General features: G+C 31.6%; 1 protein-coding gene and 1 pseudogene across 2 annotated transcripts; one reads left to right on the top strand and one right to left on the bottom strand.

Moving 5' to 3' along the window:
• Positions 1-755: 755 nt before the first annotated feature.
• LOC139814127 (uncharacterized) lies at positions 756-8524 on the bottom strand. 2 transcript variants are annotated; one of them, XM_071780172.1, is made up of 11 exons: positions 7668-8523; positions 6019-6128; positions 5869-5946; positions 5102-5176; positions 3750-3797; positions 3327-3431; positions 3114-3246; positions 2925-3019; positions 2615-2840; positions 2314-2457; positions 756-1986 (listed from the first exon to the last, which is right to left on the bottom strand). In XM_071780172.1, the coding sequence occupies exons 1-11, from the start codon at positions 7828-7830 to the stop codon at positions 1703-1705; spliced, it is 1461 nt and encodes a 486-aa protein (XP_071636273.1). In that variant the 5' UTR covers positions 7831-8523; the 3' UTR covers positions 756-1702. The 2 variants fall into 2 exon arrangements, with proteins under 2 accessions (XP_071636273.1, XP_071636274.1); XM_071780173.1 differs by lacking the exon at positions 3750-3797 and having other exon boundaries at positions 7668-8524.
• Positions 8525-10190: 1666 nt separating this feature from the next.
• On the top strand, positions 10191-14568 carry LOC139814036 (uncharacterized; annotated as a pseudogene).
• Positions 14569-15586: the final 1018 nt, after the last annotated feature.

The raw sequence follows: 15586 nt of genomic DNA, 5'->3' as shown, positions 1-15586 counted from the left end.
TCGCTGCTCGAACGTATATGCGAATCAAACACTACCTAATGCTTGTTCTATATTTTTCTATCGAATCATCAACATGATCCTATCGTGCTCTATACATATAGGTTTCTGTTCCATTACGGATATTCACTGATTAAATGTGTATGCGAATCAATTAGACAGTATACTGTCTAATTAATTCGCACACACGTTTGTTCAGGCAGTAATGGAACGGTAACACATTTCGCATAGAAAATCATAAAATTATATTAAAGGCTTAATAGAAAACGGTAGAATAAGCATAACATATATGTTATGCTATATGTTATGCTTATTCTACCGTTTTCTATTAAGCCTTTAATATAATTTTATGATTTTCTATGCGAAATGTGTTACCGTTCCATTACTGCCTGAACAAACGTGTGTGCGAATTAATTAAAAGTGTCTAAAAAAAAAATACTCAAGTACGATCTCTGTGTGCTTCCCAAATCACCTAAAATAAACTTCTATCTAAAATATTTGTAAATCCTAAATTTGTAATTCTTAAAATATCTGTAAAACGGAAAAATATTTTAAAATTATTTCCTGAAAGATTTTATAATTAAAAAAAAATTTGTGAAACATTTGTGATTACTACAGAATTATTTTAACCCTTTGTAACTCATGGTATCAAAAATAAAAAAACCATTTAACATTAAACATTAAACATTAAATTCATGATTTAGAACTTAGAAAGAAGTAGATTAAAAAATGCGGTAATAAATGAAAACAAGACGGACACGTACATGCACCATTTATTGCCAAGGCTTATTTAACCCCCCAAAATTAGTAATGCAAAATACAATCACTGTATGCGGTGCTGTTCTAATAGGAGAAATGACAGGTTTTGAAGACATTAAAAGTTTGGTGAAAGAAACACTTGGTTTCGAATATGATCAAGATATCGTTCGAATATATAACAGATGTATATATAGAGGTACAATTTTTCACAGCACAATGTATGAACGGCCCAAAAGAAGCAATGATACTGTCGTTCAACTTCAATCGTCTACTATAGTTGAAATATCGAATTTCATATATTTCAAAGATGAATGTTACATAACAGTCAATGAATATAGTGTACAGCCGATATTTAACTTCAATCATATTATGCGCGTGCAAAATAATAGGAATTCACAACGAAGCTTAAAGGTTGTACCTCTAAACAGTATTAAATGTAAAATAGTTTACGTAGATGTTATTGATCATGTATATGTCTTTACTCTTCCAAATGCTGTTGAAATCCAATAAATAATACTATAAATTCGAGAACGCTTTCGATTTTCTCCCATCTTGTAAGAGTAAGTAAGAAGTATATCGATAAAAAAAATCGCAAGTTTCCAAAATGGCATTTTAAAAATGAAAGATGGTGTTTGAAAAATAGATTTTTAAATCTGTCTTACCTTTTTGAAATGCATTTTTGGACATTTAGCTACGATTTTTTTCACCTAGACACTACACGAGAAAATCGCATCTTACGAAGATATAAAATGTATGAAAAAAACTAAAAAACAATTTTCGCAGATTATAAACATAAAAACAAATTTTTTTTTTTAACATTACAGCATGAACTTTTGTGTAACATAAAAATGAAAGTAAAGTTTTTGAAAAAAGCATAACATCTTAAAAATGGTACTTACTACTAATGCGATAAAATATATAAAATATTTTTACATCTAAGAACACTTTACGGGGTATTTGATTCTTCCAAGCTGTTTTTTGACGTATCCTCTGTTTTGTCGTCGTCTGTTTCGGAATGGATTTTCGAAGTTACGGAATTTTCGGATTTATCACCATCAAAGCTTTCTTTTTCTTCGTTTACATCCTCTCCATTTTCAGGCTGGTTTTGCTCATCGTTATTATGTACGTCTTGTATTTCTTTATTCCCTTCATTAAATACTTGTTCATCTATTACCACATTACAGAAATCAGCAGCTTTACCAGCTTCAGCATGGCTATTGTTAACAATTCCTACACATATGTAAAAATTGACATAGAATATTGAAGAATTATATGTTAAATTACTGTACGCCTATTAAGCTGGTACATCCATTAAATAGCACTAAAAGAATATGCATTTCTTTTATAATTTCCTGTTCTTTTTCTTTAAGGTTGTGCTAAATTTAATCTTAAGCTAGCACAGCCATTGTTACCAAATTGGCTAAAGCAAAAAATTGGAAATAAGTATTAAATAGTAAAAAGATAGCAATTAATTTTTATACAAGTCGCATTTGATTGTACTGAAATTGCTGTGCCAGCTTAATTGACGTAATATATATACGAGATATATATATATACCTTTAGTAACATCCTGACGTGCCTTTTTTTCTCTATTTAATTCCGAGATTTTTTGGCTAATATATGTGCCAACCTGTTGTACTTCAAAATCGATTGCTACTTCGTCATACCCACGTTCCGTAGATAGCCAATGTCGAAAAGTATCTAAATATACAAACATTTATAAATTTACATAATAAATCATTCTGTTACACATAAAATTTTGTCCACTTCTAAGTTTAATAAATAAAGAAATAAATACAAAATAGATCAAATGCACCTTTTTCTAAAAATTAAAAAAGTTATATGAATACATTAATACCTTTTATAGCCAACATTTTGGCTGGATCCAATTTCGGACGAGGTTTTTCATTTCGTTTATTTTTAATTCTGTTCGAGATTGTTCCCGTAACGGAACTGGCTTTCAAAGTAGGGGTACCAAATACGGCTATAGCTAAATTTTTTACAAATATAGAACATGTTTTACTAATATTAATGATACTGTCGTATTGACAGTTCGTTATCCACACATCATGTCCAAGATATACCTATAAAATAAAATCAATGAAAGAACATATTAATGAATTAGCATATAAGTACCAATAGAATATCAATAAAACATATTAATATACCAAATTTTTTTCCATGCTTCTATAACCCACGGGGAGTTCACCCGGGTTCCTTTGCTCTTTTCCAGCGTTTTTCTTACAAAGGTCAGTGATAATAGCTGCAATGTTTATATAAACATATGTAAAGAAAAAAGAAAATTTGCAATTTTTAGAAATACCACCTACAAGTAACAGTGTAATATATAAATGTACCTTTCAGTTCCTCAAAATCGTCGATAATTTTCGTTTGTAAATTTGAATTTAATTCTCTTACCTCCTGGAGGTATTTTTCGTTTTCTTTCACATTTTCTTTCAAGCGATTATTTTGCAGTTTTAAATCATGAATCTGTATAACAGTTGACATCAATATCATTATACTATTTCACACCACTAGACTGTAAATATGTTAATATATTGAATATTTACCTGTAATTTTAAACTTTCGATCGAATTTTCGCCATTTGAACTTTTTTTTACATTGTCCTGCGAATCTCGTTTTGTGTGATCCGTAATCTTGACAGATTTGCTCTTCTGTTATTACATACAAAATATATTCACACATAAATTAATAATACTGATGATTGACAAATGTTTAAAGTATAACACTATTAAAATGAATATACTTTTAACATGAATGTAATTTTAATTGGCATTAATACCAGATTTTTTATTTTTTTTGTGCAGTGACGCTGTGAAAAAGGACCGTTTTCTATCAACTAAACACGATTATAGTATTTATTAATCAAATAGTTATTAAGAAGGCATTTCCATATGTTGCATATCATTCTATCATCAATTACACTATTACACCAAAGAAAGTAAAATAAAAAATTAAAGAAAATAACTTACTTTTGTTTCCTGTGATGTACAGGTTTTGGATACAGCAGAAGTAATTTTCTATGAAATAAATATAAATATTTTATCAAAATACATAAGAGATCTTTTAATATTAATATACTGATAATAAAACATGAAGGTTACATTTTCTTAATCCTTTGAGGGACACGTTTTCTTTAATTGATGGATTTCTTTGAAATCTTGCAGTTCTGTATTTTTGAGTCGCTAATTACAAATCTAAAGTCAGATTTAAAAAATTCAAAATGGCATATCCATAAGGATAAATTAATGTAAAACTAAATAAATATAAACTAAATATATAATATAAAGATTTTTAAGATTGTTAATTACAAATTCTTGTCAGATGTGCAAAATTCATAACGGCGGATTAAAGAATCAAATTATTTTTCTAAATTTTAATCCGCCAGATTAAATCTGCCATTTTAAATTTTGAAAGTTTGATATATTCGAATTTAGCGACCTCAAAAACCATAGGATACCAAATTTCATACAAATCGTAATAGGGCAAATCGATTTCTTTTAGATGCACGTACGTTATATGCTAACATAACTTATATGCTACATACCAATAATTATAAAAAATGTAGCTTGCAAAAAATTTTGAAAAAATATTTATTACAGTTTGACATATGAAGAATATTTAATAAAATTTTCAGCCTCTTGTGTCAAATACTTTCCAAAAAACATTTTTTTGTAAAAAAATGCTAATTTTTTCAACTTTATTCCTTTATAAATAATTAGAATTGAACAATTGAGTATAGAGTATGGAAAACATGTAGAGTAAATAATAATATGTCAGAAAAATATAAAATCATAATTGTTTTCATTAAACTGTGAGCAGTACATCTTAAAAATAAAAAAGAAAAAGGTAGGAAGTGTGTTTTTCCATTGCCCCTAAAAAGATTAAGTAGAAATAGTGAAAATTCACTGATTTTGGATAATAGTCATTGATGATCACAGTATAACCATGTCCGGGTACCCGCCCACTATTCGTATTACCTGTGTACCCGTGTAGTATTACTTGTATTGTTGTAATAATAATTTTAAGTCTGTTAATTACAATATTAAAATATTACATATTTATTCATATGAAAACAAGAGAGGTCATTAAAACATCATTGATAAAGATTGACTTTTTTGTCAACTCGTAAGAAAAATGGATAAGATTCTTCGTTAATTTTTCAATATTCTATGATAACTTTTTATATTAAATTTAGTTATAGTAAATTTATACTTTTATTTTACTTATTATGTATACTTTTTTTCATTTATGTATATCAGCGAATATCTGGTAAATGCATTATATGTTACTCCTATGTTAAAGAATACATTATTTTGTTTACCTTCGAAACTGTCTCTTTTGTGCTTCCTGTCATATTTCTTTTGTTTATTGCATTGGCAGGTCCTCCCAGGTGCTTCTGTGGAATATTAATTATTTGTAAATTTGTAATTATTAAATATAAATATTAAATTCAGAGTTGGATAAGTTAACATAATTTTTTTACTAAAATTAATGACTTATAAAATTAATTTAGTTACGTTAAAAGTTATAAGAACAAAAAACTAACTAGTTAAAAGTAACGTTACGATTAAACTAATTTAAGTTAAATTAGAAGTTAATTTTGACGAGCACTATTCATATTAAATTAGAAATTTGTAACTTAAAGTTCGATTACTCAAAACAATTATAATATAGATCATAAAACATTAATATTTTATTTGCAAATTAAGTTTATATATAATAAAGTAACAAAGAAATATTATTTTTTATGTGGAAATGTATTTTTTCTTTTATAATTTTTTATCTGACGTAAACTTTTAATTTATGAAAAGGTTAATAAATTATAAAAGTTAATAAATTAAAATTATGTGTTTTGAAAATAACTAGTTAAAGTTAAGAATTAAATCATTCAAAATTATCTAAGTTAAAAGTTATTAACTTATTAACTTCTTAACTTTATTATTTAACTTTTAACTTTTTAACTAATTACTATCCAACTCCGATTAAATTACATGACTAGTAAAACAAATTAAAGATTATTTTTCTGAAATATATTTTTTTAAATATACTCCTTCAAATTAAAATATTTTAAATTAGTATATTACTTACATTTGTGACATCTAAATTTTTTTGCTTGAGCCTTTCTTGTATTTTCTCATTAATATTTAGTTTCTCATTAATAGTATTCTAAAAAATTAAATATTCATAAATGTTCAAATATTATTCATATTTTGGAAAATAACAAAAAAGAGGTCATACATTGTTTATACTGGATTCCAGCTCACTTTCTGACGCTGATTGACATTTTTCAAAGAGTGGAATACGTGGCCTTCTATTGGCAATTCTTTCTTCAAGTGCTTTTTTGCTATCTAAAACAATGCAAATACAAAAAATTTTTTAGTGATATTTGTTATTAAGCGTGTTGGTATAGCCAAAAACTTAAAATTAAAACAAAAATTATTTTTAATACAATTAAGTTCAAGTAAAGCCAATATTTAGTCAAACAAGATATTCAGTGCTAATTTTACATACAATTTCTAATTCTTTTGAACTGAGAGCCGTTACTATCGGATTAGTTCTTTAGATTGAATCAAAAAAGTATAATTTAATTGATATTCAATTTAATATTACTGATGCTGACTAACATCTCTAATATCCCCCCTGCCTGAAAAATTAAAAACTTTTCGAAAAAGACTGTTGCAAAAAAATAATTTTTTTATATTGTATTTTACATATACTGTCCACATTATTTCAAATGCTGCACTAATACCTACAAACTGTGTATTTTTACATTTGGGTATCAAGATAGCATTTGAAGTAACACAGTATATGTAACATAAAATTTTAAAAATAATAAATATTTACTTTCAATAGTTTAACTGCTTGTGTGCAAGGCGGCGATGTAAACGTTTATATAATTATTCCATAAATGAATTTTTTTAGTCAATGCTTAAAGCCAAGGCAAAATTTCGAAATCGTTCTCATTTCTTGCTTAAAAGAAGGAATAGAACATGATTGAAAACTAAACACTGAATACTACGATTTTTATTAAAAAATATGACAAAACTGCACTCAGCGTATTGTTTTATATCATGTTCTATCGATTTTTTAAATTAATAAATAATTGATTTATATATTGGAAAAACATGTGAAATAGATTATTAAAAATTATTTAATTAATAAAGTTGTTTCAAGAATTTATCGACAATGTAGCGTGTGAACCTCGGAACGATATAGATATTCTTGCTTCTTGATTATATGGCCTCAGGTTTTTTAACAGAGTTCCAAATTGGTCAGAACCTTCTTCGTATTATTGTTTACCTTGGGTATTTTCCGATTCACGCATGATGCGCATGATGCATCATTTATCCTTGGCTGCGTTCCGATATTCACTGTCAGTACTGAAAACCTATAGTGTACGTCACGTAAATTATAGATTTTCAGTACTTGCAGTGAATATCGGAACGCAGCCCTTGTTGTACACCGAATGTTAAACAAGGATAAATGATGCATCATGCGCATCATGCGTGAATCGGAAAATACCCCTTATTTTTTAAGGTATACAAAAAATGTAGTGGCAATGCCCATATTCCTAGTCCCTTGAGAAATGAGGATTCCTTATATTCCTCTTTGTCTTTGTCTCGTATATGGTAAAAGTAGTACGCGACACAAGATCACTGTCTTTTGTCTTACATATCTCGTTTTACCACGAGACAATGACAGACTGATCTCGAGATTTAAGAAACGACTATATGTGTGAATATATATGGCCATTAATTCCTCAAGGAAGGACTATGAATACGGGAAAGAGATATTTCAGTGAGGATACATGTTGTAAAACAACAAAATTTTTAAGGATGTATTTGCACACTAATTAACAATTAATATTATCTGACAATTATACTTACCACCTACGTCGATGATAACCGCATCATAAAATTCATTGTCTTCTTTCCAGCGAACTTTGTACTTCTTCGTCGTTCTATTAGATGTTTCAGGGTTGAAGTTCTTTATCTCCGATGTACTCACAATAGTTTTGGCACCGTCACCAAATTTTACGTATGCAAACATGTTTGCAGTCACAGAAATTCTTCACATTTGGCCGAGCCAGAACTTTCACGAGAAATCTAGTACAGTCAATTTTGCTCACACGTCGTAACGCGTTCGCACACGGATCAAGACTCTTTCACGGGAGATGAGGAGATCACACACGCGCAACCGCCAACTACAGAACAAATGAAAAACGATGTTCGCGCACTTTCCGCGGTAAATGCACCATAGGTGCGATTGCGCGGAATAAGGGTCCGTTTACATAGACTGATATACCGTATCGCGTAACCAATTAGAGGACGCATTCCGCGTTTTCTGTTGTGCGGAACCTCTCTGATTGATCCAAAGAGGAAAGTAATAAAGAAATGAGCATTTGGTGTTGAGTAGGCGGACGGAAGTGACTATATATAAAACGGGACCTTAAGATGGCTGCTCAAAAGTGCCAATATTCAATGATAATTTTTCGCATTTTAGCACGATGTCGATGCTGAAAATACCTAAAAATTTACTGCGATAATTAGATGATGACTTATTTAAGTATAATTTCCGAAAAAACTTGCTACCAAGCAAATTATCAGTAAATTATCTTTTTACTATTCTCTCACTCTAAACGGGTTCTTAAGATGGCTGCCGTGTGACGTAGATCCGTTTGCAGATTTGCCTACTCCCACTAGCGATACATTCAATCCTTCTTTACTCTTAAGCCTTGTGTCCACGATGCTAGAACTGTGTTCAAGTTTCGGTTTAAGCCAATCAACTTGCAGCTCTTACAGAAAAGCAGCAGTTTTATTGGCTTAAACCGAAACTTGGACACAGTTCTAGCATCGTGGACACAAGGCTTAAGCCCGGTGTCCACGATGCAAGAACTTGGTCCAAGTTTTGGTTTAAGCCAATGAAACTGCTGCTTTTCTGTAAGAGCTGCAAGTTGATTGGCTTAAACCGAAACTTGGACCAAGTTCTTGCATCGTGGACACAGGGCATTAAAGCCTTGTGTCCACGATGCTAGAACTGCGCCCGAGTTTCGGTTTAAGCCAATGAAACTGCTGCTTTTCTGTAAGAGCTGCAAGTTGATTGGCTTAAACCGAAACTCGGACGCAGTTCTAGTATCGTGGACACCGGGCATTAGATTACGCGATACGTTTTACGCGGAAAATATCAGTTTATCTGATCGTGCCCTGCTGACTTTCATGTACGAAAGAAGCAGAACAGCCAATGGAATTATTCAAAGATATTCTCCCATTGGCTATTTTACCACTTGTATGCGAAAACTATTCTCATGTTTTCAAGAATAAGGCCCCACAGCGCATTCTACATTAAGGCTCCATTTATTCAGGCTATTAAGACTATAGTACATACTTTGCATAAACGTAACCATAAGATGTATCGTAAGAATTAGCTAATCACAGTAAAGTATTCAGATTCTTATTTCTAAATTCTCGACTATGATTGGCTAATTCTTATGGTACGTCTTATAGTTAGGTTTGTTTGCGTTGCTTGAAATCCCCAAACATTTTTGCACTTGAAATGAGATAAATATATATTCGGCCGTTGGAGAGAGAGAAAGCGAAGATGCTGAGTGCAAAAAGTGCAAGCAACGCGAACAGACCCACTGTTATGAAAAGTGTGTGCTATAGCTTTTAATCGCTGTCATATCCAATGAGAAATGGTATATCGAATCGACGTTGAATAATCGATGTCAATTCGATGACGTCGATTTCGTTATTATTTTTTTATCATTTCTCACTTGCAGGGCTTTAGCGGGGAGCACACACTTCTGCACAACGCATAATACGTAAGCATAAGAAAATTGATTGGTCCATACCCATGTGCATAAGGAAATTGACCAATCAGTTTTCTTATGCTTACGTATTATGCGTTATGTAGAAGTGTGTGCTCCCCGCTTTTCCAATTACAGAACACTGTGTAACACAACTGTGTTCTGGAGCCCTATTCTCCAATCGTTTTCATGAAACTCGCATGCAAAATTCAATGCTTTTCAAATAGAGGCTGCGGTCCACTTGACGCTACAAATGCTTCGAAGCATTCCACTTCTCTTTTCTTTCAATGAAGAAAGAAGGAGAGGAAGAACGCTCCAAAGCATTTGTAGCGTCAAGTGGACCGCAGCCAGAAAGTTGCATACGAAAATCATTAGGGCAGGCTCGAGAATACGGTCCCTGTAATTGAAAAGCCCTGTGGGTAAGCTGTATAAGCTGTAAAAATTGACCAATCACAGTCGAATATACCCCTCATATTAGACTGTGATTGGTCAATTCTTACGGTTTAAGCTTATGACTAATGGCTATTGGCTTATTGTAGAAGATAACGAGGCTGGGTTCGGGGAGACGCTATTAGCGCTGACAACGTCATTCTATCTCTGTTACTTACTGAAAGTTGAACAAGGACAGAGCACGCTCATAGAGCACGCTAAAAGCACGTTTCCCGAACCCAGCCCGAGTCGTATCGCGCGCGAGTGATCTTAGTGATCCATAGATCGAGTGCGAATCGAGCGGAATCGTGACGAGGAAGGAAGAAAGAAAGCGTGTGCGTGCGCTACAGCCACGAGAAATTCGAAGTTGAACCAACGACAGGGAAGAAACAAGGCAGTGATTATCGGCGCATGTTCGTTAGATCGTTCGTCAAACCGCGACCAGTCAAATCAGTTTCGCCTGGCACTTCGCGTTTTCCCGAAGCTCTCGAAACCATCGAGAGGCGCCCGCGGTGCATAGGCGCGGAAGCTAAAAAACGGAAAAAGCGCATTTGCGCTCTCTTTTCCCTTGACCTTCGGCCCTCCCGGGGACGGGAAGAAACCGGCCGGTCCGGAACCGAAAGTTCCTGGGCTCTTCTCACGGGAATCTGACCAATCAAGAATCGGAGAATCGGGAATGTTGAAGTGAGTCCCTCTTCCCGACCAACCCGTGCATCCACGCGGGACCGTGGGATTACCATGCTGGACGTAGCCACGAGTTACAGGACTTATTCAATTACAGGTGGCTTGACATCCAGACTGATTCGCCGTAAAGGAAATTCGCAGCAGCATGAAAACTTCGATCTTCTTCTGAGTCGGTCTGCGATTAAACTCGAGTATCGACTTAATCGATGAAAATCAGTAAACAAATCAGAAACAGAGAGTTTTATAAGTTTATAACCTCTACTGCTTAGCTTTTAGACGTTTAAATAAACTATCTCTGAACGAAAAGGTATGTACAGTTGAATATAATACAAATATTACATAAAAACAACTGTTTTCTTATAACAAATAACTTGATCATTTTATCAACATTTAATTAATGCCGCTAGAGAGATCAATCGTAATGCTACTTCCAGGAATTGCTTCAAATTTTTTAGAATTTTATTCAATAAACAAGGCATTTGAAAGTCAATGTTGAAACATGAATATAATATTTTACTGTTATGTCGGGTCTACAATGAGTCGGTAGTTTGTAATCGGTAGTCTGTAATCATACATATGGAGGTTGATTTAATTCGGTAGTCTGTAATCATACATATGGAGGTTTAATTCTATTCTACAAGTCCTCTCTGGACACCTGATATGGAGTCTTTTAATAATATACTAAACGATACTAATGTTGCAAGTACGAAATCTTTTCTTAATGCCAATAAAATAAATGTGCAGGAATCCTACTTGCAATATTATTTTTTTTAGATTACCTATATCAAATGTACTTTTCTAGCAGCAAGTATCGCTTAGTATATTATTGAGCGAAACCATACCAGGTACAGAGAAGGCAACAGAAATCCTCCATGTAAAACAACCTCTATACGTATAAAACCGGTAGCCAAACGGTTAAAATTTTACGAAATTATGTAATTGAAAATAATAATTCAATATTTGTATTTTATTTACAGAGCATTATCAGTTTATTGTAATTCATAATCCGTACTTAACAAGTTCCGAACTTTCAATGAGCAAATTGACAATAATTAGAAAATAAGTTATTCACAAGAAATAATGAAAAGGTACAAAAAATTTTTAGAACCAAGAGACACAACAAGAATTAATCGTCGAACTTTTTCAAGATGGATGAAACGCGCCGAAAAAGGTTAATATTTGTATCATATTAATATATATATATATATATATATATATATATATATATATATATATCATATATATATATATACACACACACATATATGTATACATTTACAGGGGATAGACAGAATAATGTGAACACCTGGGAAATGCACTACTTATTTTATTAATAAGAGATTGGCCCATTGTTTGTCTTTAATAGAGATTTTATCCTTGTTTAGAATAAGGTCATACAATGCTTAAATAGTCACCAGTGCAATGCTATACAACAATAACACGATGATATTTTAAATCAGTCAGTTACGTTTAAAATCGTTAAAATTCGGAAAAATTTGGAAAATAAGAAGCTTTCTTCATCTTTCTAACATCACTTATATAATCAATTAAAATATGTTTTGCTAGTACAACATTTCATCGGTGATTATTCAAGATGACTATTGTAAGACCTTATTCTAAACAAGGGTAAAATTTGTATAAAAGACAAATGGTAAATTATAATGTGAACACCTGGGAAATGCACTCCTTTTTTTATTAATACGAAATTATAATGTCTTATTAATAAAAAAGTAGTACATTTTCCAGGTGTTCATATTATTCTGTCCATCCCCTGTATATATATATATATATATATATATATATATATATATATATATATATATATAATTATGTATTATAGTCTAGCAGTCAAATTCTTCTAGTTATAAATGTTTAGATTTATCGAAATAAAATAATTGCATTACATTTGCAACAATTCCATTTTACACATACTTACAATTAAAATATATAATTTCAGGTAATAAAGGTGTAATGCAAAATGACCAAACAGCTGGAACATCGTCGGATATAGTTCAAATTTCATCCATTGATAGTTTATCTACAGAGAATGAAGACATCTGTACTTTAAATGAAATTGCACACGATAAAGAACCACATAATACAACGCCAAGTGACATTTTATTGTGCAATAACAATAATGATGTGAGTAGTCTAAATAAAATTGTATACGATAAGAACAATTGTGATTGCGATTCCGACGAATGTAATGAAGATACAAGCTGCGATGATCAAAGTGATAATGATGATGTCATTTGTGAAGATTATTTTGATTTGTTTGATGTTGATAGTTCAGACATAAATGATAACACAAATGACAATACTATTATGTTTGAAGCTGCCGGTTTATCAATTCGTCAAGTTTTCACAATGGTACAAGCTTTATGTTTGCGCTTTAATCATTCCGATGAATCCAGACACGCGTTATTAAATTTAATAAAAATTTTGGCTGGGCCGAAATATAGTTATATAAATACGTCAAAGTATACTATGTCAAAATGGTATAATCCTCCTGCGAATAAAATGTTGTATATATATTATTGTACTGAATGTTACATCCCACTGTTAAATCCACTTTCAAAAGATCGCGTTGATCAGAAAAAAACTATGTGTATTCAGTGTAAAAAGAAGTATAATATTTCTCCGAAATCTTCAAACTATTTTATATCTATCGATGTCGAACATCAAATTCGGGCCTTATTAGAGCATGAAAATGTGCGAAATATTTTGATAAATAAATTGGCAAATGTAAACACTACGTTACAGAATTCAAGTATGTCAGATGTACATGACAGTCTTTTGTATAAGAATATCGCACAGAATCAAGGATGTAAAGTGTTAACTTTTAACTTCAATACCGACGGTTTTCCTGTATTTAAAAGTAGCAAAAACAGCATTTGGCCTTTGTCATTAATAATAAACGAGATACCACCTAAATGTAGATTCCAAACTTTAATATTAGCAGGTTTGTGGGTTTCCAAATCTGAACCGAAACCAAAGTTTATGAATTTATATCTCAAATTTTTCATTCAACAAATGGAAAAATTAATGAATGATGGTATCACCATATTAAATAGCAACAATGAAAAGATAAAATTCGTTTTACGGCCATTGAGTGCATCAGTTGATTCGGTCGCACGCCCTATAATTCAAAATCGAATTCAGTTCAATGGTTACTATGGATGTAGCTGGTGCTACGATAAAGGTGTCTACGCACATGGTTCTATGCGATATCCTTTCACAGAAAGTGAGTCATTGCGGAGCCATGAAAACTATCTCAAAGATATAAACGAAGCTAAGCGTATGCAAAGACCGATTAATGGCGTTAAAGGCGCTTCTATTTTGACAACATTTAAACATTTCGATTGCGTATGGGGATTTCCTGTAGACTACCTGCATGGCATATTAGGAGGAGTTGTTCGCCAACTGTGGACTGAGTGGAACTGTCCCAGTTCTCCGTTTTATTTGTCGCGAAAACAAAGACAAAAAATTGATCAAAGATTATTAAATATAAAGCCTCCACAAGAAATACATAGATTGCCAAGATCATTTAATGAAGGCAAACTGAAAGCAAGTGAATGGCGGTCTTGGCTTCTATTTTATAGTGTGCCATGTCTTACAGAAATCCTAAATGATAAAGCCTTAGCTTCGTTTACACGTTTAGTACAAAGTGTTTATATTCTACTTTCTCAAAATATTTCAGAGGAAAATTTCAAACAATGTGAAAATGATTTAATACAATTTGTTGGCGAAAGTGAGATCTTATATGGTAAAAGCGTTATGACTTTCAACATGCACTCTTTATTACATGTAGTTGACAGTGTTCGGATGAGTGGTCCATTGTGGGCAACGTCGACATTTCCATATGAAAATGACAATTTTCATTTAAAGCAAAATGTCAGTGGCCCCAATGGAGTACTCCACCAAATTGCAACTAAAACATTGCAAAGAAGTAGATTAAAAAATGCGGTAATAAATGAAAACAAGACGGACACATGCACCATTTATTGTCAAGGATTATTCAACCCCCGAAAATTAGTAATGCAAAATACAATCACTGTATGCGGTGCTGTTCTAATAGGAGAAATCACAGGTTTTGAAGACATTAAAAGTTTGGTGAAAGAAACACTTGGTTTTGAAAATGATCAAGATATCGTTCGAATATATAACAGATGTATATATAGAGGTACAATTTTTCACAGCACAATGTATGAACGGCCCAAAAGAAGCAATGATACTGTCGTTCAACTTCAATCGTCTACTATAGTTGAAATATCGAATTTCATATATTTCAAAGATGAATGTTACATAACAGTCAATGAATATAGTGTACAGCCGATATTTAACTTCAATCATATTATGCGCGTGCAAAATAATAGGAATTCACAACGAAGCTTAAAGGTTGTACCTCTAAACAGTATTAAATGTAAAATAGTTTACGTAGATGTTATTGATCATGTATATGTCTGTACTCTTCCAAATGCTGTTGAAATCCAATAAATAATACTATAAATTCGAGAACGCTTCCGATATTCTCCCATCTTGTAAAAATAAGTAAATCGAAGAAGTATATCGATGAAAAAAATCGCAAAAGTTTCCAAAAATACATTTTAAAAAGGAAAGACAGTGTTTCAAGAATAGATTTTTAAATCTGTCTTACCTTTTTGAAACGCATTTTTGAACATTTTGCTACGATTTTTTTCACCTAGACACTTTACACGAGAGAATCGCATCTTATGAAGATATAAAATATATGAAAAAACTAAAAAACAAATTTCGCAGATTACTAACAAAACAAATTTTTTTTTCGAACATTATAGTATGTACTTTTGGTTACATAAAAATAAGAGTAAAGTTTTTGAAAAAACATAACATATTAAGAATGGTACT

This window comes from Temnothorax longispinosus, chromosome 6 (genome assembly GCF_030848805.1).
Source record: "Temnothorax longispinosus isolate EJ_2023e chromosome 6, Tlon_JGU_v1, whole genome shotgun sequence".
Taxonomy (NCBI): domain Eukaryota; kingdom Metazoa; phylum Arthropoda; class Insecta; order Hymenoptera; family Formicidae; genus Temnothorax; species Temnothorax longispinosus.
The sequence above is the reverse complement of the archived record's forward strand: the minus strand, read 5'-3'. Positions and strand labels throughout refer to the sequence as shown.